Genomic DNA, 24,872 nt, shown 5'->3' on the forward strand with positions numbered 1-24,872 from the left:
ACATATGCACACATATGTACATGCACTGTTGCAGACGCGCTGGACTTCCTAAGCAGCAAGCAAGAATCAGTCAGGGTGATACACAGCTGACCCTCTTCCTCAGAAGCAACCTGCACCTGTGGTGGCCTTGGGAGCACACCACATTCAGATTTAGTGGTCAGTTAATTGCAGAGCTCTTCCCCTTTGTGGCCTTGTCTCCACCCAAGCCACAGGCATGCAGTCAGGAGGAGAATTAAGATGAACAGTCTTAACCCTCTGAGGGTTTCTGTGTGGTGACAGACCCTTGTCCCCTTAAAAAGTCTTGTCCTTCAGGAATAAGATCTGGGAGGCTGCTCTGGAAGAAGCTATGGGTGTATCAGTGAGGAAAAAGTAATTTCTGTCTGACCAAAAATATAACCCCAAGCGCGTCTTCCTATAGAGCTCTGGCCAGCTCTGAGTCTGATTTACTCGCCTGATGTCAGCGTGATTCCCCATCCCCGCGACATCCCTGTTGAGCCCACTCTACCCTCCTGCTGACTCCCTACATAGTGGGTCTCTTCACATATATTCACTATATGTTTGTTCAAGGGTCACGCTCTTAATTTGTTAAGATGGTATGCAGCAGTAGAGAGAGATGGCTCGCTGGTTGAGAGCACTGGCTTCTCATGAAGGGAACTGGGTTTCATTCCCAGTGCCCACATGGCAGCTCACAACCATCTGAGACTCCAGTTCCAGGGGATGCATTGTCCTCTCTGGTGCAAGGGCACCCAGCTTATGAATGGTGCCAGGCATACATGCAGGCAAAATGCCCATATGCTAAAAAAATAACTTAATAAAATGCTTAAGTTGCACATCAGTCCAGGTGTAGTAGTGTACACCTGTAATCCTGGCACTTAGGTGGATCGCTATGAATTCAAGGCCAGGATGAGCTGTATGGTAAGTTCCAGACCAGCCTGGGCTGTAGAGTGAGACCCTATATCAAAACATAAATACACACCTGTACACATACATACACACAAATATATACAGAGACAAATGTAATTTATAGAACAGTTGTCATTTTTAATAGCTTGTGATGTTCCATTTTGTGGCTAACCATTAGCTACCTGTCACCATGACCTTAAACCCTTAGGATAGTTCTGGTTCTGTGTTCTGTTTTGTGATTAACCAATCTTTAGTTAACCAGTTTCCCCAGCCTTAGACACTTAGGATAGTCTGGTTCTGCATCTGTGTGACTTAATTCTGCAGTGGGAATCTTCCAGTTCTCTTAACTTAAAGTGTGCTTGTGTGCACGTGTGTCTATGTGGGGCATACACATGGCATGTGTAGAAGTCAGAGGATAACTTTTGGGAGTCTATTTCCTCCTTCTACCATGTGAACCCCAGAAACTGAACTGAGGTTGTCATGTCTGGCAGCAACTGAGGCGTCTCACCAGCCCAACATCTCTGAGCATAATTTTGTTTTTCCTGTAGTTTGTATTTATTTCCTGCCTTTGATCACCTTTTCAAATAGAGAATTGACAGGTCAAACAGTGTGAGCATATTTAAGACAAGCCATTACGGAGCCTGTCACACAACCAGGATGGAAGGGCATTCCAGAGAGTGAAAACAAAGAGCCAGACCTCAGTGGGGAGGAGATGAACTGGCTGGGATGTGAATCAGTGACCTGGGGGGGGGGGGGGGGGAGAGTAACCAGACAGTTACAGCTTAGTGTCCTGAACTAGACACTCAGAGTGAAGAGGGGCCATCCAGATAGTGAGATGCCTGAAGAGACATGTCGGGACCTACGTTCTTAGAGAACAAATTCAGGGCAGGGGGCCTCTGGGAGGGGCTGACAGAGCGCCTGTGAAGGCTGGACCTGAACCGGGGCAGACCGACATGGGAATGGAGTGGGGTGGGGGAGGAGCTATTCAGAGAGGCTCAGTCTGGGCAGTGGAGCGATGATGATCACTTTGTCTCCACATTATTTGCTCCCTTCCCTTTTTTGTTCATTTGGTTTTGATTTTTTTTTTTTTTTCATTTGTTTGTAATCTACGATGTGGTTTCTTAGCACACTGCAAGGCGTGCAGATCACTCACAGAATTTATTGCAGTCAGGATAGAAGAGACTGATCTGCCAAGGCCTAGAACTCACATCCAAGAGGACCACTGAGAAAAAAAGGAAGAAAAAAAAAAAGACACAACATCCACATTCCCGGGACGTGACCGGCCATTCTTACAAAACGTGCCAGACTAAATTGTACTGGCTACTCTCTCTCATCTCTGTATCCACAAAAGCAGACCTCTTGCTTGGCTTTGCCAAGAGGATACACTTCAGCATCCTGGACCTTACAATTAACCCCCCTCTGAGTTCACAGCCTGGCTCAGGATCCTTGTCTGCTGACTTTTGTCTGAACCTCTAGGGAGGGGTTGAAGGCTCCTGACTCGCAGGTGCAAAAATCCAGGCTCAGAGAGGTCAAGTACTTTGCCTAAAGCCGCCTGGCCGTTGGTTAAACAACCCATCCCACAAAGCGCCTGCTGGGTTTTCTAGGCACCTTGCTCTGCTAGGCACTTTGCTCTAGCTTGTCCCCACACTGGAAGGAGCATGTCTGCTCCACTGAATCTCCCTTAAGACAAGTCCTGGGTTCAGGTTCTACTGGTGAAGCCAAAGAGTCAGACAGTCTCACGGATAACTGTTCACACCGACCCCTACCCTAGCACGTGTCACTGGGCCCACCCCTCCCTCCAGAAGTAGACACAAGGGACAGAAGATGACCAGATTGGCTTTCCCTTTGGAAGAAGAGGGTGCAAGTGACAACCCCTCTGACCCGCGGGAATTGAAGCCTGAGAGTGTGGTCAGTGTGAGCCACTGCCTGGGAAAGTCCCCACTCTCCTGCAAGAGGGTGGAGGAACGCTGTCTGGCTTGCTGTTCCTGTGCTGTGACATTCCCACCGCCATCTGGCGAACTGTCATCACGGGGTGTCCTGAAGCACACTTGGCTCTTGAGAGCTGACATAGACCAGCTCTAGGTCACCAACGGAAGTCGGAAGTCGAGTGTGCCTCGGGGGGCTGGGGACATGGCTCAGCAGTTCAGAGCCCTTGCTGTTCCTAAAGAGAGCCCAAGTTAAATAGCCAGCACTCACATGAGGTAGCTCACAACCTCTGATAACTCCAGCTCCAGGGAATCCAACCCTCTTCTAGCCTCTGGGGACACCTGCATGCGTATGGTAGACATAAACACACAGATACACGCACATCTATAAATAAAAATAAACAAACGTGCTTCGATGAGATGAGGCCTGCAGCAGCATGTGGCTCAGATTAGAAATGACAGCACATCTTGAAGGAATTATTTTAACAGGTTAGTAGGCACAGCTGTGAGACCCAAGACAGTGGCTTAGCCCTTGAGGGGTCCGCAATCTACTGGGAAAAGCTAGTCTTGAGCAAATGACTCCATGCTAGGTAGCACATTGAGTTGAACACTGAGAAATCTCACTGCTTGAGAAAACACCCTGTGTTCTTTATCACAGAACCAGAATACAAGGTGGAGAAGATTGTCATCTTATTTGGGAACGTGGCATGTCAGGACATTTTCCACCACACTTTTGTTCAGTTTGTGATATTTGAAATCAGGGTCATTATAACATAGCCCTTTCAGGAGGTGACCCTCGGCCTCATGGTTTCACTTCTGCATTGACTTCTAGGTGGTCTTCGAGGCCTTGCACAATCTGGAGCCCCGTGGCTACGTTGTGGGGTGGATCATCGCCATCAGTTTGCTGGTGGGAATCCTCATCTTCCTGCTGCTGGCTGTGTTACTGTGGAAGGTGAGTCTGGTGACCACGGGTGCCTGCAGATTTCCCACCAAGGACACCAAATCGCAGGCCTCCCCAGGGCTGCTGAACCTAGAAAGAGGTTCCCCCTCACAGTACAGGTACTGAGGGGGTCCTTTTGGACCACTTTAGAGAGAGAGAAGGGACCACAATCACCTCATCATACCTGCCCTCAGAAAAGCAAACCCATCCCGAAGGGTTACTGCTGATACTGCTCCAGGAGATCAGCCTGGTACCCATAAGATGTTTGCTCCTGCATGGGAAGCGATCGCACTATGTCTGCAAGAGTCCAAGGTGACTATAGCTGTAGACAATGTTATCTGTGACTTCGGCCTGGAAGTGGAATGACAAAGCTTGGGTACTGTGGATTTTTAGGTGAAAACTCATTAAGAGACAAGCAGAACCTGGCCCAGAGGTAAGGAAGCCACAACGAAGGCAGAAATGCCAGGCTCTCACCATGCTTTGGCACAAATGAATAACCAGTGCTCTTCGGCAAAGCAGTTTTTAAATGCCTATTACAGGAACAGTCTCTAGAGTATTGTGGATGGATGCTTTAAATCCAAATACTTAATTTCTTTGGGGTTAGAAAACAATACATATGCAGTGATCAAACATGATAACATTAATAGAGAAAAAATGTTACATGGCATCCAGGGGTTAAGTGTGATGAGTATGGCATTGTCTCTGTCTTGACCTGTTTCTCTGATGTAAGGTTTTCTCATAGGCTCAGCTTATTCTTGGACAATTCGTGAGTTAAATTATCCAGACATACCCTCAGCATATATTCAGGCGAAGTACCTCTCATGTTAAGCCAGGGGTTCAGTTCCTATGTGTGCATACTCACATACTCATATGCGTGTATGTACACATGTGCCATGACCCACACTTGTGGGTTAGAGGGACTACTTTCAGGAATCCCTCCTCTCCTTCTGCCATGGATGTTACAGGGATGGAAGTCTGCCAGGCTTGATGGCAGGCACCTGTGTCCCCTGAGTCATCTCGAGGCACAGTTTCTCATTGGCCTAGAGCTCACAGATTAGGCTAAAGTGGCTGGCCAGGAAATGGGATTCTGCCTGTCTCTCCTACCCAGCACTGGGGTGTAAATCAGTGCCACCATGGCTGCTGGCGTTTTTTACACGGGTTCTGGATGTCAGAACACAGACCTTCGTGCTTGCTCAGGAGGCACTGTACCAACTGAGCCATCTCCTCTGCTTCTGTGGGTTCAGCTCTCAGCCTGGAAAAATATACATACAATAAATACTGTTTAGAGTGTGTAAACAGTCTAGAAACTCCAGGGAAACTGTGTGTTTAGCATACTTTCCCCAGACTAATGATCAGCTCCATTGCTTTAAACTTAATGATGCTCCCCTTGGAAGAGTACCTGGAGACGGAAGGAAACACGGTGCATGCTGTCCGCATCTCACACACCCACGCATGGCAGATCCTTGCGCTACCTGGCAGCCTGTTGTTCCCTGACACAAACCTCTCCCTGTGTTGTTAGGAGGCCACTTCCAGCCACATCATAATGTGCTAACTCTGTAGTCAGCAGTCCCCCAGTTCCCCAGCACTAGAGTCAAGGTTGTCCCTGGTTTTACATATCTTGTAACAGCACCATGGCGGATGACCTTAGCATCAGAAAGTTGCACAAATCCCTCACTGTGTCCTTAGAATGGAGTCATGGAGGGATGTGGTTCATGGTGCAAACTGCCTTCCTGAAATGCTAAGCCTCCCACCGCAGGCTTAGCAAAGTCTACATTTCCCTATGTACTTGACAACAGCAAATATTTCCTCTTTTTTAATCTTCCAACTTGTCCTTTGTTTGCCCTACATGATCAAATAGACTCTTAACACTCCCTTGTCTCCATCCCCAGAGTCTTCCAGCTGAGAGGACCTCTGGCCTGTGGGTAGAGAACAAGATTCAGTGTTTGGAATCTGAAAAGGCCTGTGGTAGGGTAAGGGGAGGCAGCTCCCTTCCTGTGGGCTTTTGGAATGAGAAGAAAGTTCTCTTGCTCCAGCCACTTGGGCCCAGACACAAAGCAGAGAGTGCCATGGCCGCTCCCATTCCCCTTCATGGCCTGTATGACCTCCTTTTGGCTAACGCCACTGAGCTCACCACCACCCAGGACACCATCACCTGTGTTCCGTCCACCCTCCACCCACCTGATGTCACTTTGCTTTAGTCCTGTTTGCTAAGAGAGAATGTGGTGATAGACCATGTTTTCTGATAGAGCTACACACACACGCACACGCACGCACGCACGCACGCACGCACGCACACTCACAGGCTGCATTCCACAGCAGGAGGGAACTGAAAGACAACCTGGTTATACGCTGCACCATGGGCCCTTCTTCGTTCTTCATGAAAGGGAATGGAGAGGATACACATACTTCTCTGCATCAAAAAAAAAATCATTCATAGAACTTGGAATCCTCCATCATGGTTATGAATCTAATACCAGGTGGTGAGGGTCCAGGGTGGGCTCCTATGGTGAGTTATGCCTTATTATCTCTGTGCCTTGTTGGTACTTGGATCAGTATACATGCAGGCAAAATGTATGCTGCTCTCTGATACCCAACAGAGCTGACTGCTCCTTACTGATCTCTATAGCTTTCTCACACTTCTCTCCCTGCCTCTGTAATGTGGCAAGATCTTCTTTAAGATGAGGCACAGGAGATGGTTGACTGTTGACAGACACTTGATGGCTGCTGACATTGATGACTGTTGACATTTGGTGGCTGTTGACACTTGATGGCTGTTGACATTGGTGGCTGTTGACACTTGATGGCTGTTGACATTGATGGCTGTTGACACTTGATGGCTGTTGACATTGATGACTGTTGACATTGATGACTGTTGACACTTGATGGCTGTTGACACTTGATGACTGTTAACATTGGTGACTTTTGACACTTGATGGCTATTGACACTTGATGACTGTTGACTGGGGACTTGTTACAAGAGCCTCCATCTTCTCTAAGTCTATGACAGTATGGGATGTCTACCTTCTTGAATCCTGTTAGCTGAGAGACCTCAGGATTTCTGGTCACCTGGGAGTGTGTTTTTTAGCATTAGAATGAGCCGCAGGTCACCTTCAGACACCTCTGCAGTGGCCCCAACCTGTTCTAGCTGGCCTTCTGGTTTCCAGCCTTCATCTTTGTCAGCTGGTTTCCCTTATGTGCTAACCTTTATGTAAGGCTTCTAGACCTGACTCTCCATCCCGTCAAACATGGATTTGGTCTGAGTGTTCCAGGAAGGTGAGGCGCACGCGCGCACACGCACACACACACGCACGCACGCACGCACGCAAGCACACGCTCACGCACAGGCACAGGCACATATATGTACTCAGGCACACATACACATTAAATTAATTAATTTTAAAAGTAAAGAGGGTGACTGGTGAGATGGCTCAGCCAGTAAAAGTGCTTGCTGCCAAGTCTGACAACCCAAGAGATCCGACTTCCACTGTTCTCCATATATATACTGCGGCATGCATACACGCACACACAAAAATGACATGTGACACAACAATTGATTAAATTTTTAAAAATCTCGGTATAGCCTTCAGAGGGTTTTCCATGCCAGACGTGGCTATAAGAGCATCTGGCCCCTACTCAGAAGAAGCAAGTGGGATGGGGAGTCTTTAGGCAAAACAAATGCCTTTGTTGAGGACTGACTAATATATCAAGTCTAGAAGAGGTTGGAAAAAGCAAGTGAAATGAAAGATTATTTTTAAGACCTACATTCCCTACACTGTTGGACTACAGACATTTTGTCAACTCTGATTCCTACAAACACAACCTAAGAATAATGCATTGCGGGTGTTGAGTAGCAATTCAATACCACACCAACAGCACTGTGCAGAGAAGCCGGCTGACAACTGGCTGAAGTCCAGCTCAACATCTGACTGTCGGAACTCACCAGTTTGGGCTTATTACCATACTCCATATGTAACCCCCTCCACTCTCTCGGGACACCGCTGGCTGGCTCCTGCCACCCAGCTGACAGGGAGACATCTCTAAGAACACATGAGGAACAGATGGCCAGAGGTCAGCCCTCTTCCTGTATGGGCACATCTACTAAATCCCCCTCTACTATTTTTTAATTTTGTAAAAGATCATTTTGTGGGGAGTTGGGGAGGGCATGTATTGGTCAGAGGACAAGTTAAAGGAATGGGTTCTCTTTCGGCCATGGGGTCCTGGGGATTGAACTCAGATCGTCAGGCTTAGCCACACGCTCCTTTACCCACTGAAACACCTTGTGGGAACCCCGAGTTCCCTTTCAGAGTACCTCCTGAAACTGTGTGACCTAAACACAAATGCTGGTGTGATACTGAAAGCTCATTAGAGAAGACCGCAGTGCCCTCGCAGTCCATCCACACAGGCTTGACGTTCCCTGAGTGGCCAACGCCTTTGTACAGCAGCTAGCATGGGGTCCCTTCCAGGTGTCATACCCAAGTACCTGGGCAGAGGCAAACAACAGACCTCAGACTGTTCTGAAACCCTCTGAGAAAGGCGCTTAAATGGCATGGAGGAGCAAGCAATACTTGATCTCATTCACTGGCCCCTGACCCTTGTAACATGTGTCCTGTGGGGTTCCTGCCTATCTGAAACAGAAATCCCTTTGGGTTCCACAAAAGCCTTCTCCAGGGCTCAGTCCCGGTCGGTCCCTGCCCTTGTGCTCAGCCCACCCGGCCTCCCCCTCTAGACCCTGCCATTACTGCTCCCCAGAACCTTCCTAAAGGGCCTGCTGATGGCCCAGACTCTCATGCTTGGCGGCAAAAGGACCTGGCTCCTACACAAAATCCACATCAGGGCCCCAAGCTAAGCAGAGCCCTGAAATGGATCCTAATCAGCCTTCTCAGAGCTGAGCCCTCCACGGACACTGGGAAATGTAATTTAAACTTGATGTGCGAGGATTACAGTAGCCTGCCAAACCACCACACAAGGAAGACTTTGAAACATGAAACTCTTTCAAGGCAGAAAATCCAAAAGCATCCCTTCTCTGTTACTTCAGCTCCTGCCTGGGTTGGAAGACACCCAGCGCGGTGCCTCTTCCTAGAGGCCCGTTTATGGGAAGGTTGAACTGTTCAGGGGTGCAACTGCATGGGCTAGCCTGTCTGAGAAACACTTTCAACTCAATAACGCCAGCAAAGCAGAGAGAGAGAGAGAGAAATATGCTCAGGCATCTGGCCGTTAGGTCGAAAATGCCTCTGCATAATCCCTCCACCCTTTTCCCGAGTCTGTCCCTGCTTGTTTGCATTTTGCCAGACACCCGGGCCACCCCTTTAGTGAAGGACAGTCCACTGCCCTCAACCAAGGACATCTCTGTCTCTTTCCTCTTCTTTCCTGATTGACACCTTTTCAAAACTAGATGATTTGAAAGAGAGTGCCCTTGTTTTGCCAAGAAGACCCTGTTCTGCCTGGTCTGGTGACAGAGAAACGGTGCGGGAAGGGTTTGGCTGCCCCCTCACAAGAGCTACTTGGAGGCCTCCATCAGCTGGAACCGTTCCAAGAGCCGTGTATTCTAGAGCTTCCGTAGAGAGCATGGTTCTTATTGGAGAGCATCACTTCTGACTCACAACAAAAGTGCTTAGCAATGGACATCTGCAGAGTGGCACAGAGAATGTGTAAGATGTAGCAGCCACTCAGAAGGGCACCACCTTGCCTCCAACACAGACTGAGAAAACCCATCTCTATTTTTCGAGAATGTATATAGTCAGTCGTGTGCACACATGAACACACACTTCAAACCCCCCCTCCCCCAAAATAAAAACAAACCATGTGCCAGTGTCTTGTGGTGGGGCTGGTTTATATTTGGAGATAAATATTGGTCGGATACTGTGTCCCCAACATCTTGAGATGTAGACGTGCTATGTAAACAGCCAAGTAACTGAGCAGTCCATAAGCACAAGGTCCAGAGCTAGTCCAATGGAAGAGTATGCCCAGGGTCACTGGAGTGGCTATCCAAGAGACACCCAAAGGCCAGTGCACAGAGAGGCACCCCCAAGAGACCTGATGCCCTGAAGTGGGAATCCAGGACTGAGGCCTCAGAACTGGGTCCGTTCTCATCCCTTCCCTGGGATTCGCTGACTCACCCAGCACCCACCTAACGGGGCAACTGAGAAGAGTCTGCTGCTTTGCCACTTTACTGGCAGGCTTGGAGACACGGCGTGTTAGTCTATAGGCGGTATCTGGGAGCTACTCTCTGGGGTTACTGTTCTGTGCTTCTCCCGACCTCCAGCTGAACAAACCTTGAAGCTAGTCATCAAATCTCCTGGTAGGGCGGTTTCTCTTGCAAACAGGATAATTATCAACAAAACGTCTGACCCCCTCCTGGAACGCAAGCCTTGGAAGATTCCAGAAAGGGTCAGGGAGAAATAACTGGGTGGAAGTGTGGGGTCGAGATGGGTACAGTGTATGCTTGTTATTAATCATTTCCCAGAAGTCTCAGGGTGGGCTTAGTTGGCAGCCCAAGACTTCCCAGAATTCCTCCCAAATACCCAGGCATGCTAATAAAAGCAGGTATGTGTGTCCAAAGGAGACCTGAAAAGGAGAAAAGAACATCAAGTTTTGCAAGTTGTTAGGCATTTCATAAATTGCTCTGCTCAACCAGGCTGCGATGGTGCACGCCTTTCTTTAATCCCAGCACTTGGGAGGCAGAGGCAGTTTATCCCTGAGTTCAGTGCCAGCCTGGTCTGCAGAGGGAGTTCCAGGACAGCCAGGGCTGCACAAAGACCCTGTCTGAAAACACAAATAATAATAATAACAATTCTCTCTCTCTCTCTCTCTCTCTCTCTCTCTCTCTCTCTCTCTCTCTCTCTCTCTCTCTCTCTCTCTGTCTCTGCTTTACCAGTGTATCTATACCTTAACATGAGACTGCAAATTTGTATTTGGTCCTAGAGGTTTGCTAAGACTAACATGAAGCGCTCTTAACATACAAATGTTACCATATGAGACAGTGGCTAAGTTCTTAGGCTGAGCATAGGAGACATTTCTCGGCGTATACATGTATCAAAACATCATGTTTGGTACCTTACTTTAAAATCTGCCAATCATGCCTGAAGCTAGGAGAAAGGTCTTTAGTACTTAGTGTTAGGAATTAAACCTAGGACCTGGTGCAGCCCAAAAGCAACCACCCAGCCCTGGAAAGGGCTTTTTAAAACTAAAATTCATCATGCTACTGCTTCTCCAGCTGTTAATAATAGGGTCAATTTTGGTTTTACTTTGTGCTGAATTTGTGTGTTTCTCTTCAATATTTGGGTTCTCAGCCAGGCCTGGTAGTACACACCTTTAGTCCCAGCACTCAGTAGGCAGAAGCAGGTGGATCTCTGAGTTTGAGTCCAGCCTAGTACATAGTGAGTACTAGACCAACCAGGGTTATATAGTGATATACTGTCTTAAAGTGTGTGTGTGTGTGTGTGTGTGTGAGTATACATGTGTGTATACCTGTGTGAATGTGAGAGAGAGAGTGTGTGTGTGTGTGTATATATGTGTGTGAGTATGTGTATGTTTGTGAGTGTGTGTATATGTGTGTATGTGGATTCTCAGCATTTACCTGAAGACTCTGGTTATGGTCCTTATGTTCTGTCAAGGTAGACTATCCATCTACCAGCCTGTTTGTATAATTTTATGACGTAAAAATGGTTAAAGAAAGGAGGTGGGTCTCCTTCTCACATAGATGGGTGAACTCCTGACTCCCCTCAGATATTTAACTTTGGAGGCTGCTAAATGCCCAGGCATCTGGGGCTCAGATCCCGATGGTAGAAGTTGGTAGGAATGGCCATGTGACACCCATGATAGGTTGTGATGGACTGGAGGGTCTTGCTGCCCTCCCTGGGAATATGTGAAGAGTTACAATTAAGGCAGGTGTCTCTTAAGGAATGGGACCTACATGCTAGGTGATCAGTAGAGGTGATAGTAACTAGTCGGCACAAGGTTCCATACAGTGTGGTGGCTATGCAAACTGACATTCACTCACTCAGTCACTCATCCTTCATCCATTCTTTGTGTGAGTGTGTGAGTGTATGAGTGTGTGTATGCGCACATGTGTGCGTGCATGTGTGTGCGTGTGTTTCTGAGAACAGACGTCATGGCCCTGTGCATACTAGGTAGGTGCTACACCACTAAGTCATTCCCAAGTCCTCCCTTTTTTTTCCTGGTAGCTTTCACTTCATCTGGGTTTGTTAGAATAAAACCCTCTACTGCCATCTGTTGGGAAATGGTCCTTGTAAACCATTCTGTCTGTGATATCTGGCAGCCCTGAGCTCTTGTGCACAGCGCACAGGCTGTCCTGCCACAGTCAGCCTTCTCTAGCCGCAAGAATGCACTGAGTTGTAACAAATGGTCTTTTGGAGAAGACATACACATCCATAGCAACTTGGCCTCCCATGTACATAATCACTCAAAGGTTGACATTTGGGGTCAGAACTCTTAGACCCTGGCGTGCTGGACGGGGTAGTGGAGGTTTCAAGGCTGTTTCTGCTCTGGGTATCTGCAGGGGAAGACAGTGCCTGCCCTTTGTTGGTGACAAAAATGACATCCATAATGACATGAGCATGTGCAAGTCATCCTCACATTAACTGCTCTAAATCTTCTCACCACATCTTAGCGTGCACATGAGAAGTGAGCCATATTGTTTCCATCTTAGGATGAATAACGGGTCTTGTTCTGGAGTTGGGGAGATGGCTCAGTGGTTAAGAGCACTTGCTTTTGCAGAGAATTCAAGTGCAGTTCTGAGCACTCATTTAGATGGCTCACAACTGTCTGTAACTCCAGCTCCAGGTGCCTGATGGCCTCTTCTGACCTCTGCAGGCACACACACACACACACACACACACACACGCACACACACACAAGCAGAATGTCACAAGTCTGCTTGAACGGTGCCACCAGTCAGCTGGGGTTACGGATGGAATCATGATACCGTCAGCAGCCAGAGGTGGGAGCCAACAACACTTTCTTGTTATATCCATGTTTAGTTTCATGATTGAGTCGATCTAGTTTCATTTCTGTTACTTCGATAAAAAGGCCCTCTACCCCACCCCCCTAAAAAACAACTTAGGGGAGAAACAGTTTGTTTTAGCTCACAGTTTGAGGTTAATGATCCATTATTGCAGGGAAGCCAAGACTGCAGGAATCTGAACCAGACAGTAGTAACATATGGCATCCGTGGTCAAAAGCAGAGGGGAATGAGTGTGTGCATGATTGAGCTCAGCTCACTCTTCATACTTATTCAGTCCAGGATCTCATGCCTAGGGAATGGTTCTGCCTACAGCGGGCTGGGTCTTCCTGTATCAGTTAGCAGTGAAAACAAACCCTCACAAGCCGACCCAATCCAGTCCCTCACTGAGAATCTCTTCTCAGGTGATTGCAGGTTGAATCAAGTTGACAGAATTAACCATAACAGATCGCAGACCCTTGCATGTTGTCCTCAGAAGGTCTCTGTTCCTTCCCTGCCTTTCAAACTCACAGCCTTGTGGAGCTTGCTGGAATCTACTAGCAGGTTTCCTGGACAGTGTGGGGAAGCAGCCTCATCTTGTGCTAGGCCAGTGGAGTCCCCTTCAATGGAGATGGGTGGTGTCACAGGAGAATCCCTGATCCCCAGCTGCTTCTCTGCCTTGCAGGAGCTCATGACAATCCATAACTGTCATTCCAGGAAATCCCACGCCCTCTTCTGGCCTGAGCTATTAAGGCACAGAATGCACGTGGTATGCATACATACACATGGGCAAAATACTCATGCGCATAAAAACAAATACTTGTAAAAACAAGGGCCTCTCCACACCAGTCAGTTTAATCAAGGTCACCCCCTATAAGGCATGCCCAGAAGCCCACCTCCCAGACGATTCCAGATTGTGTCAGGTTGAAAACTAGTAGGAACCATCACAGGCTACAAAAAATTGCTTAAACACAGGACAGCAGCAACTGTAATGACTGTGTGAGATAAGCCAGACATTCGTCTTACCAAGTGTGGAGAGCCACAGACCAGATGCAACTTCAGGGCAGCGGTGAAAGAAAAGAGGCAAAGAAAACCCTAAATCAGGATGCAGAGCCAAGAGGAATCCATGCTGTCGACTCCAGGGTGGATATCAGGAATGCCACAGATATGAGAGGAAGTTCTAGATGACTGAAGGATGAAATGAGATCCCTGGGTATTTTAACAAGTTTGTTGTGTGAGAGCATTATTTGTCAAATGGGCCCACAGGTGGCTGATGTCTCTCGGGACATTAATAAGTTTGCATAAGGATTGAGGCTGTGACTTAGTTGGTAAATACTTTCCACACAACCACAAGGACCTGTGTCCATCCCCAGCACCTGTATAAGCCAGGCATGGTGGCCTATGTTTGTAATCCCAGTGCTGGGAAGGTAGAGACAGTCAGATCCCCCAAGCTCACTGGCCAGGCTGGCCTTCTAAGCTTGGGCCAGGTCACTGGGAGAATTGTTTTAAGAATCAACGTGGAACCAGGCGGTGGTGGTGCACACCTTTAATCCCAGCACTCAGGAGGCAGAGGCAGGTGGATCTCAGATTGGGGCCAGCCTGATCTACAAGGCTACACAGAGAAAAAAAAAAAATCAAAGTGGATACCTCTGAGGGACAGCATGTGATTCTGACCTCCACACACAAACACGTTTATACATATACACATACAAATACATAAACACATAAGCATGTAAACACATACACACAAACATAAATGCATGCACACATAAATGCATATGCACACTATACACACAAACACATATGAACATAAACACACACACAATCACATATACAGATGTACACATAAACATATAAACACATATGTACATAAACACATATGCAGGAGAAAAAAAAACAGCACATAGCTCAAGAAATTCTGGCTCACCCCATCCAGTGGTCAAATCTTTTATGGACTATGGTCTGTCCAGAAGAATGCAGCTTTTTCCAAATTTGATTGACCAGGACATATTTATCGTTTTCTTCACTCAAAAAAAAACAAAAACAAAAACAAAAACAAAAAACCTTTGAAAACCACGCAGTAACGTGTTCCCCAGCACCTGGTTTGAGGAAACAGTTTTCCTGAGGCTCTTCGGTGAACAGCTTGCTTGCTGGGAGCTAGACCACAGGATGTCAGTGTGGTTTGAAAAGTGGACCCAAGTAACTCTTTTCTTGCTGGTATGTTTTCTAATAACAGTCTCGCCTGAAACAGTCTCCTGGCTTCCCCAGGTCTGGGAAGGGCTGGGTCCTGCCTCCTCGTAGCTCAGGCTGCCTGAGAATCCAGCCAGACCTAACCCAGAGCCTCTTCTACCTGTCTTTCAGATGGGCTTCTTCCGCAGAAGGTACAAAGAAATCATTGAAGCCGAGAAAAACCGGAAAGAGAATGAAGATGGTTGGGACTGGGTCCAGAAAAACCAGTGACCCGCCGTGCCGTGCCAGTCACGTGATGCCCTCATGTTCCCATCACCAGCCTGTGGTCCCTGATCTTTGTATCTTCCATATTTGGAAGAAAGAAATCTTCTCCAGATTTTTCGGAGGCCCCACTGATGCTGTTCTCTTCCTCATTCTGTCAAGCCCGGTGCCGACCTGAGATGGTCACCTCCAGCCAGGTCACATGACTGGGGCCACCACCACTTCCCCTTACAAACAAACTCAGAGCTTCGGAAAGACAAGCTACAGAGCAAAGCAATATTTATGGATACAACATTGCGTGGTCAACCCTCAGGGGAAAACTGTTACCTAAAAGTATTTTTTATAAACGTAAGCCTTTTATATTGATCGTGTCTTTATATTTGTATCGATGTTTTATTGTTTCTATTAAATAGTTCTATAATTCACTCAAGCACTGAAATCTTGGACATATATGTACCTGCATACAAATTTTAAAAGAGGAAGGACTTATTGTACTTTGGAACTTGCTGTTTGAAAAAAAAAATGCAGATAAAATAAACAAAAGAGACCTCAAGAAATGAATCCGCCAAGCTGGGAATACTACAAAAGCACCATGGTTCTGGCGAGACCACCTAAGACACTTCCCACTGTTAGCACCTGGAGTCAAGTTCCGAGCACTTGAAGAAGTATCAGTGCTTTCCCTTACGGACCTCTCGCTGGGAGATTCCCAACGAGAGCTGGGATGAAAACCCTGGTTTCCTCACTGCAGATGCTCGGTCCCACCCTATTGCATGCACCAGGCACTTCACTCTCCTCCCTCGGGAGTCAGCAAGTGTGGCATAGACAACTGGTCAACCTCAGGATAACATCTCATCCCGATTCAAAGCCCAGGACTGAAGCTGTGCTCTCTCAGCAAAGACCTGTGTCTGTGACTGTGTGTGTGTAAAGTGTCACCTTGTGATGTAACTTCAGTTCAAGGATCTCCATTTACTCTGTCACTCTTACTGTCCCCAAATGGTGGTATTGCAGACTCCTTCCCAGAGAGGATAGCCCCACTTGAATTATGTTTATGTCTTAGGTGGGATTCTCAAGAGTCAAACCCTGGAATAAAGACTTGGGTGCAAGTAAGTTATTGAGGAAGTTTTCCCAGAAGCTAGCAGTGAAGAAGTAGGGAATAGAATACAGGAGAGTAGGGGACCCCAAGAAACAATGTCACTTTAGGGAATGATCCACAAGGTGGCTTCAGCCCAATTAGATCTGGTCGGCAAATTAGGCTCAGAGTACCCTGACTAGATGTCAGGAAACCGGGCTTCTGTGGTCCCTTGCCTGCTGGGGATGTAAACTTTCTGCCCTTTGTAGTTGCTGACAAGATGATTCTGTCCTCTAGAGGACAGCTTCTCGGGCATCTTCAACTGGAGAAATGCAGAAATCATGCAAAGGACTCTGAACCAAGAGCTGTGGTGTTCCCCTCTCCCCAGCAAGTGAATGGTAACTCCAGCATTGAGAAACCCAAAAAGCCACAAGTCAAAGCTAGTTCTAGAAGCCAAATGTTGCCTCTGACTCTGGAATGGAGACAGGGGTCACTGTAAGGCTGGGGCAGTCCAGGAAACCAGTGCACACCCAGGTCATAAATTTTATCAAAAAAATTTAGGAAAGAAGTCTTGGCTTTACCAGCCACGTACAGCCTGGACTGTGGGTCCAGCACTGTGCAGGACACTGCTGACCCCCCCCCCAGAGAACACAGCCTCGGGGTAGTCAGCCATCCCACAGTAGGTGTGGAGTGTGGATTCTCCATGAGCCCCATTTGCAGCTGTCCTATGATGATGATGTGTGAATCATGTCATAGTTTCCTTTAATAAAATCATGTGAGATTCTTAGATGGTGAGATCATCTGCAGGTTCAGCCAAATGCATCTGTCCCCACCGGCCTGCTTCCTGCAGAGGGCATGGTTTCATCAGGGTCAGCCACACCCGAGAAAGTGGACAGGGAGGAAGGGCAGACGCAGCAGCTGGGATCTGTCGTGAATGGCAAACCCTCATGGGCAGTCACATGTCGCTAAGTCACTACAAGTCCATGAGGCTGAATTTAAGAAAATACATGGTCCTAACAGCCACCATAGGAAGCATCTTTGCCTATCTGGTAATGCTGAATGCCAGGTGGTGTGAGAGGTAGCGTGTGGCTGCGTGGCACCCAGGCAGAGGAGGGAGTCATCCCTGTCTAAGAATTCTCTCAACTGAGTATCCAGCATCTTCACTCTGGCTTCTTTTAAGCTATCAGGTAAAGTGGGCAGGTGTGTTGATATGTCCCTGTTACCTCTCTCTAGAACATTCTTTTTTAAAATCCGACAGGATAGTCCATTGTAAGGTCTTGCCTCTGAATCCCCTGTGGAAACCCTGCAGACATTCATTCTAAATTCTCACTGGCATTACCATTTGTCTGGTTCCATTTTTTTCAGATGTGTCTTCCATGGTGTGAACCAGCTCTACGGACTGTACTAAAGTGTTGGGGTTTTTGTTTGTTCTGTTTTTGTTTTTAATATGAAAAAAGATGCTTGTTTTTTTTTTTTTTTTTTTTAAGATGGTTAAAGCAATGTCCCTTAAAAAAAAAAAAAAAAAAAAAAAAAAAGTGCCTCTCTTCCCAGTTTACCTAGGACTCAGGAAAAGTCAGGAGCATCGCCAAGGCGAGTCCCTGCCATGAAGAGGTCATGCAATGTAGGAGCACAGGAACTCTAGCGAGAGGCACCTGAGTAGTTGACTTTGTGCTGGCTGACCAGTGCACACCCTGTGACCTGTCACTGCCGTCTGGGGCAGTGCTCCGGGAAGGAATCTCAGTGCCCAGACATTTGGCAGGCTGCATGAAGTCCCCCACACCATTTTGGTGTAACCTACTTTGTTAAAGATGAAGGCAAGATAATTCTCAGCAAACAGCAGCCACGCTCCTGGGCCACCCCAGTGACCAACCTATGTGGTGTGCTGCCTGTTGAGCCCCAGTGTGGTGGGCGTGGAAACGTTATTCACTCACGTTTATTTAAGGTGAAGGCAGGGTTATAGCTGATTGCCTGGGGGACATTCGCCTAGGAGAGGAAGTGCCCAGTTTCTGAAACATGGAGGTACTTACTACAGGGCATTATCGTTGAGGGACGGACAGCTCAGTCACAGAGTGTTTGCCCAACATATGCAAAGCACTGGGGGAGCCATCCCTTTAGTAAACAAAACCAGAGGCTGAGTTTCATTTCACAATTCCCAGAGAACACAGAATTCCAATAGATGTGGGCTTTGGTACACGGAGCGGTGAAATGCACAGTGTTTTCTAGGGTAATGGCTGAAGGGAGACTGCAGAGCCAGTGAGGCCAAAGGAGCCTTCTAGAATGTCTTCTGAGTCTTCAGCACGGGGGGGGGGGAGGCGCCTTGAGAGCATCTCCTGGCCTGGTGTGAAGTTCTCTACAGCTGGCCTGGGTTTCTCTTCTGTGCGGCTTGGTTTGCTTTGTCTGATGCTGGTGTGTACGGTGTGACTGGCAGGGTGAGTTTAAGCTTTCTGAGTGGTTTGTTGCATGGCAGGCGTCCCCCACCCCCACCCCACCCCACTGTCAGCACGTCAAAAGCTTTATTGAGGTATGCACACTATCCAAGAGGGTTTGGTATGGGAGGGCTGTGCCTCCTTAATGTTGTCATGTGTGTTCCAGTCACCTCTAGCTCACGTGCACTGTTTGGGAAATGCCAGGTTTACAAAAATATGTGTTTGGAATAAAACAAAAGAAAATGGCTTCAAATGATCCCGGCGTTAATGACTATGATTTCTTGGCTGCCGTAAGAACTTTGTAAGGTTCTGAAGAAGGAATCCCAATGCAGCATGATGTAAGCAATACGAGCACACAGGGTCACCCCGTGTGATGGGGCTGAACCTGTCCCTGAGCCCAGCATTTGGACACCACCTCCTCTATGTATTGTCTGCCTGCCTGGGGATATGCCTGGTGTCTGCCTGTCTGGGGAGAAATACACCTCCAATAAAGTGGGGATTTCTCGTTACAAGCAGACCTCTTTCACATGTATCTACGAGTCACTGAGCATTTGCACAGGCTAGCCTCAAACTTGCTGTGTAGCCGAGGGTGACCACAATTCTGTTCCCCCTGCCTCTATCTCTGAAGTACTGGGATTACAGGTGTGTACCTCCACATCTGGGTTATTTGATTATAGGAATCAAACGCATTCTAAGCAAGTTCTCCACCAACAGCACCAACATGCCCAGCCCTTCTGGAAGCTTTCTGCAGGATTGCTCACACATTCACAAGCTCGCTCACACCACATCATCCACAGGCTCACTCACACTAAATCATCCACAGGCTTGCTCACACCACATCATCCACAGGCTCGCTCACACCACATCATCCACAGGCTCTCTCACACCACATCATCCATAGGCACTGCATTTTCTTAGATTTTAAATATCCATTTGGTGATTACATCCTCATTCCTATCCCAAATATAGTTCTGCTCCCCTTTCCCCCTAGGTAACTACCAACAAAGATCTTCCTATTATATTGCTCATTTTCGAGAGTAAGCCTTTGGCTCTATAGAGCCCACTGGGTTTTGCTTTCTCGGTCATCAGCTACAGCTTCCACATGTACAGACTGCATTGTTAAAATCACACATGGGCTGCAGAGCCGGCTGATAGTTAAGCTCCTTGGCCAGTTCTCATTCATGGGCGTGTGCTCTCCATGTAGCTCATTAGTTGTTTATTTACTGTTGGCCTGTGGTTAGTGACTTTCCTTAGAAAGTTCCCTGTGGTAATTCTTTGAAGCCCAGGATGACTCTTGCTCCTGCAGAGAGTATCTGCCTTCACCTCTGCCAAGCTCCCATCTGGGACAGGGCCTTGGGGTTTACTGGACCACCCATGGAATATGCACAGCAAATCCGATCCAGGGCCAGCCAGTGGCTTCCTCTACAGGGTGGGACTAAATCAGCACTCTTACATTGCCCTGTGCTCTGCTCAGCACCTTGGCAGCTTTCCACAGACTCTCTCGAGCCCTGAGAGTCCTGGGTGGGGGCAGCATTCCTGTTTCTGATTGGCTCTTCCGGCACCTCATTCACTCACTCATTCATTCGTTCATGGTTGGGTATTTGGCTGTATAGCCTGGGCCTGCCTGGGACCTGGCATCCTCCAGCCTCACCCTCTAAAGTAATGAAATCACAGCCACCATGCCCAGGTGAGCTGACACTTTTTAGGCCCTGGAAATTGAACTTCCATTTTGTTAAGCTTTGGCATAGGCTTGGGATAGAAGTGACAGAGCGTCTCCACACCACTACCTTCGCTCAGGCTTTGGCTTGGGGATTTCAAACTTCTGTTATCTCTTCAGTGGTTGGTTGAGGCAGTGTCTCACTATGTATCCCTGGCTGTCCTAGAACTCACTATGTAGACCAGGTTGGCCTCGAGCTCACAGAGATCTTCCTGCTTCTGCCTCCCGAGTGCTGGGATTAAGTATGTGCACTGCCAGTCCAGGCTTTTTCGATCGTTTTAATGCGTTCTTAAAACATCTTACCCTTAGGACAACAGCAAGACAGCTCAGCAGGTAAAGGCACCTGCTGCCAAGCCTGCCGATCTGATTTCAGTCCCCAGGACCCTCATGATAGAAGGAGAGAACTCTTGAGAGTTTTCCTCTAACATCCATGAACACACCCTGACATGGGCACATCGCCAGCACATGAATGAATATGTAAATAGTTATTAAAATGTTACTCTTCATTCATTCTGCATGCTTGTTGATGTTGTTGAGAGGGCTGATCTACCTGTATTCCAGGTCAGAAGCCTGAATATGTTCTTCCCATGCACCCAGCTTCCTGGTCTGCATGTAGATATGTAACATTTTTACTATAAGAAAAAAACTTTAAGTATGCAGAAGATTTGAAAGAATTTTATAATAATCACTCAAGTACTTGACATCTAGATTTACATCAACTCTTTATTACATTTGGTTTGTCGTATGTCTACCGATCTTCTTTCTGTGAACTCAAGTTTCATTTTTATGATATCAAAGTAAGTTATAGTTGCAACACATTTTCTTCTGGATGTTGGTAGACTTTTTTTCTGTTTGTTTGGCCTGTAACCATATTTTCATCTATGATGTTTATTGGATTCTTTTGAAATCTGCCTGGGCCAATTTTTTTTTTTTTGGTCGTCATCCCTAAATGCATGCTTACCACCTCCAAGAGCCGAGGTCTCTGGGGATGTCACCATCCCCTCTGCTGTTTCTCAGCTTGTGTCTGTTTCCCTTCATATTTTTAAACTATAAGCTGCTTGTCTTCCTTGAGATATATCTGTGGGGATTTGAAACAGCTTCCGCATAGAACAGTTCCACTTGGCTTCTGCGCGGTGTCCAAGAGACTCAATAACTGGTACCACTTTCATTGAAATGGCTGAGGCTCTCGGGCCCACCCAGGTGGTGAGCAGCCAGACTTCCAGAGAGGTTTCTTCTCCTGCCCAGAGCCAGCGTTCTAGTTCAGCACTTGCTCTGTGTCCTTAGCAGGGGACACAGGCAGGAGGTGATTTCTGACTCCACCTTATTCCAGTGCCACAGCGCTTTCCTGTGAAGAGGACTGGTCTTCAATCAAGGGTATACGAGTAGCTGCGCTCCCCTGCTAGAACCTCCAAACAAGCTCTCAGATATGTTTCTATAAATCTGAAATTGGTTGTGTTTAATCTAATTGGGGCTGGAGGATGACCCTGTACATTGCTCTTGCAGAAGAGCTGAGTGTGGCCCCCAACACCCACATCAGCCGGCTCACAACCTCCTGAGCTTCCAGTTCTGGGGGGCACTCCATGACCTCTTGTGACCTCATGTGAGCGCACACACATAAACATACATTTAAATTCTTACATTATTTTTTTGTTAGTTTGCTTTTGGGGTTTTTTGTTTGTTTGTTTGTTTTTGTCTTGTTTTGTTTTTTGTTTTGAGACAGGGTCATGGCTGGGCTTGAACTCTGAATGTAGACCAGTCTGGCCTCCAACTAATAGAAATCTGCCTGTTTCTGCCTCCCAAGTGCTAGGATTAAAGGCGTGAGCCACAGTGCCCAACCAGAAAATTAAATTCTTAAGAAAGTGAAGAAGGGAGGGAGGGACAGAGGGGGGAGGGAGAGGGGAGGTCAGGGGAGGGAAAAGACACCTACCTGTGCTGGAGAGTTGACATGCTTACCACACAAGTCAGAGGGCACAGTTTTTAGCCCCAAATCCCACAGAAATCCCAAGTGGGTGTGACAGCCACCTGTAATTCCGGGACTCAGAGGCAGCCACAGGCTGTCCCTGCAGCATGCTGACTAACTAGACTAGTCAGTACTGAGGAGCAATCAGGGTAAACTCTTTCAGTGTCAGCCTGGGGCCTCTACACGCGTGCACTCACACACATGAGAACATAAGCCATCAGGAGCGGTCTTTGCGGGGCTGCAATCTGAGCCAGCCGAGCGGCCCCAAGTCCGTACCTGAGTGGGAGAGTGTGCGTGAGGGAAAGGCTCATAGAGAAAGAAAGAAGACAGAATAAAGGTCAGGAGGACAGATCAGTCAATACTGAAATGCCACGAGTTTATTTTTCACCACTCTTACATACCATAACCAAAAAGTGGAACACTGTATCATGTATATGGAACAAAATTCTAAGGGTTCAGTAACCACACCTTAGCTCTAAACTTCTTGTTCCCTAGCCTGAGGTCAGGAGTAGCCACACCTCAGATTCAACTTCTCCTCCCTCAGCCTTGACAGTCAGGAGAAGCCATACCTCAGATTCAGGTCTGTTGTTATTTAGACCAAGACGGCCAAAACATCCTTCTGTAGCCACACCTTTGACCTTTAGGTCTTGTGACTTGCTGACAGCTTTGAACTCTGTCCTTGTGCCAAGATGGAGGGCAGCCATCTTTATGGACACCCACAATAAGCATACACCATGCATGCAATAATAGTAAAAATAGTAAAAGGAAAATATAGTAACCTCTGGCACCAAGATCAAGTAATTCTCATCTACCCTATCAAGAATTTACCAGTGAGGCTGGAGAGAAGGCTCAGTGGTTAGATCACTGGCTGCTTCTGCAGAGGACCTGGGGTTCAGTTCCCAGGACCCACAGAGTGGCTCACGGCCATCTATAACTCTAGTGCCAGGGTATCTGATGCTCTTTTTTGACCTTCACATCGTGCATAAACATACATGCAGACAAAACAACCTTACATATAAGTAAACTGATGAAATTTACTGAGTACACAAGATTCTGAGAGTAGGTGTGGTCACACACACACACACACACCTGTAATCCCAAAAGTCAGGAAGCTGAAGCAGGAGGATAGCCGTGAGTCTGAGACCAATCTGGGCTAAATAATAACACACACACACACACACACACACACACACACACACACACACACAGGGGTGGGGGATCTGAAAGCAAGAAGATGTATAGCACGTGCACATTGGTGTAACACTTAACGAACATTATTTACTGCCTCTAGGTTTTCCATTCACTAGAGATGCCTCTCGCTTGAGGGTTTTATTAACGATGCTACTACAGACGTAGCTATTGGCAACCACTCTATGTAGTAAAACATGTTTTATGTTAAGCGAAACTTGTGTGATCCAGTGAGCTGGTGGAAGAGGGGGATGGACTCGAACTGTGCCAGTGTGCTGCACGGCAGAGCAGTCCTGGCTAGGGTGGGTTTTGATGCTGCTCATGTAGCCACAGCAAACATTACAACCCTGACATCCTGGACGTGGAGGGTGGGAGCTGAAAAAGACCTACAGCTCAGACATGATCCGTCCCTATGAGGCTAACGAAGTCCACTCCTTGTCAGTGACATCACAGGAGAGCAATGACAAGCTGTAGATTTGAAGGTTTTACAGTTTGACAACCCACGGGATTCAGAACCTGACTTTGGCTTTCTCCATCCCATGGCTAAGGGACAGCTTCTCCGAACCAGTCATGCCAAGTGTATCATTCCCTGAACTTGCCCTGAACCCAGAATGTGGATTTTCAGCTGCATGTTCCTTTTTATTAAGTTGTCCACAGCAATTAGAAATGACCAGGTACCTCGTGGCCCTTCAGTCCCTGGCACTGTCCCTGGAGTTGGGGCAGTGGCTATTCAATCCCTTCTTAACTGTCTTTATTTTAGTGTGCCCAATTCTGAAATCCTGCCGCGGACTGCTGGAGTAACCCCCTAATACTTCACGGATCCCATGTTAGTTACTTCCCTGGTGCTCTAACAAAAGTCCTGACAAAAGCAACTTAAGGCCTGGTTTATTTGGGCTCATTGTTTAAGAGTACAGCCCACCGTGGCAGGATGGGCCCAGCAGCAGGAGCTTCAGGCATCTGGTCACATTGTACCTGCAATCAGGAAGCAGAGAGAGCTGAATGTCTGTGCACAGGTCACATCCTCCTATTTATTCATCTGCGACCCTGGCCCACAGGGTGTTGCTGCCCACATTCAGGCTGGGTCTTCAATTAACTAGAAACTCCCCCATAGACGTCCTGATTCGTCTCCAAGGTGATTGTAGACTCTGTCAAGTTGGCAGTCAGTATAAGCTACGACAGGTCCCTCTTGCTGAGTGGTCACATGGTGAGAGAGACAAAGGGTCTCTTCTGTAACGACACTCACACCATTCATGAAGGCTACCATAGGCCAATCAACTCTCAAAGAGCTCACCTCCAAATCCCTGGAGGGTGGATTTCAATATGTTCAGTAAGAA

At 47.5% G+C, this 24,872-nt stretch overlaps 1 protein-coding gene across 1 annotated transcript in view; it reads left to right on the forward strand.

The window, feature by feature from the left end:
• The window catches only part of Itga9 (integrin subunit alpha 9), a 289,334-nt gene extending 271,728 nt beyond the window's left edge, over nucleotides 1-17,606 (forward strand). Inside the window, exons 27-28 of the mRNA XM_051202213.1 lie at nucleotides 3,661-3,780; nucleotides 15,089-17,606. Coding sequence (XP_051058170.1) covers nucleotides 3,661-3,780; nucleotides 15,089-15,187 — 219 coding nt within the window. The 3' untranslated portion in view covers nucleotides 15,188-17,606. The remainder of the gene's footprint in view (nucleotides 1-3,660; nucleotides 3,781-15,088) is intronic.
• Nucleotides 17,607-24,872: the final 7,266 nt, after the last annotated feature.

The sequence above is a fragment of the Phodopus roborovskii genome, unplaced genomic scaffold (assembly GCF_943737965.1).
Source record: "Phodopus roborovskii unplaced genomic scaffold, PHOROB, whole genome shotgun sequence".
NCBI lineage: Eukaryota > Metazoa > Chordata > Mammalia > Rodentia > Cricetidae > Phodopus > Phodopus roborovskii.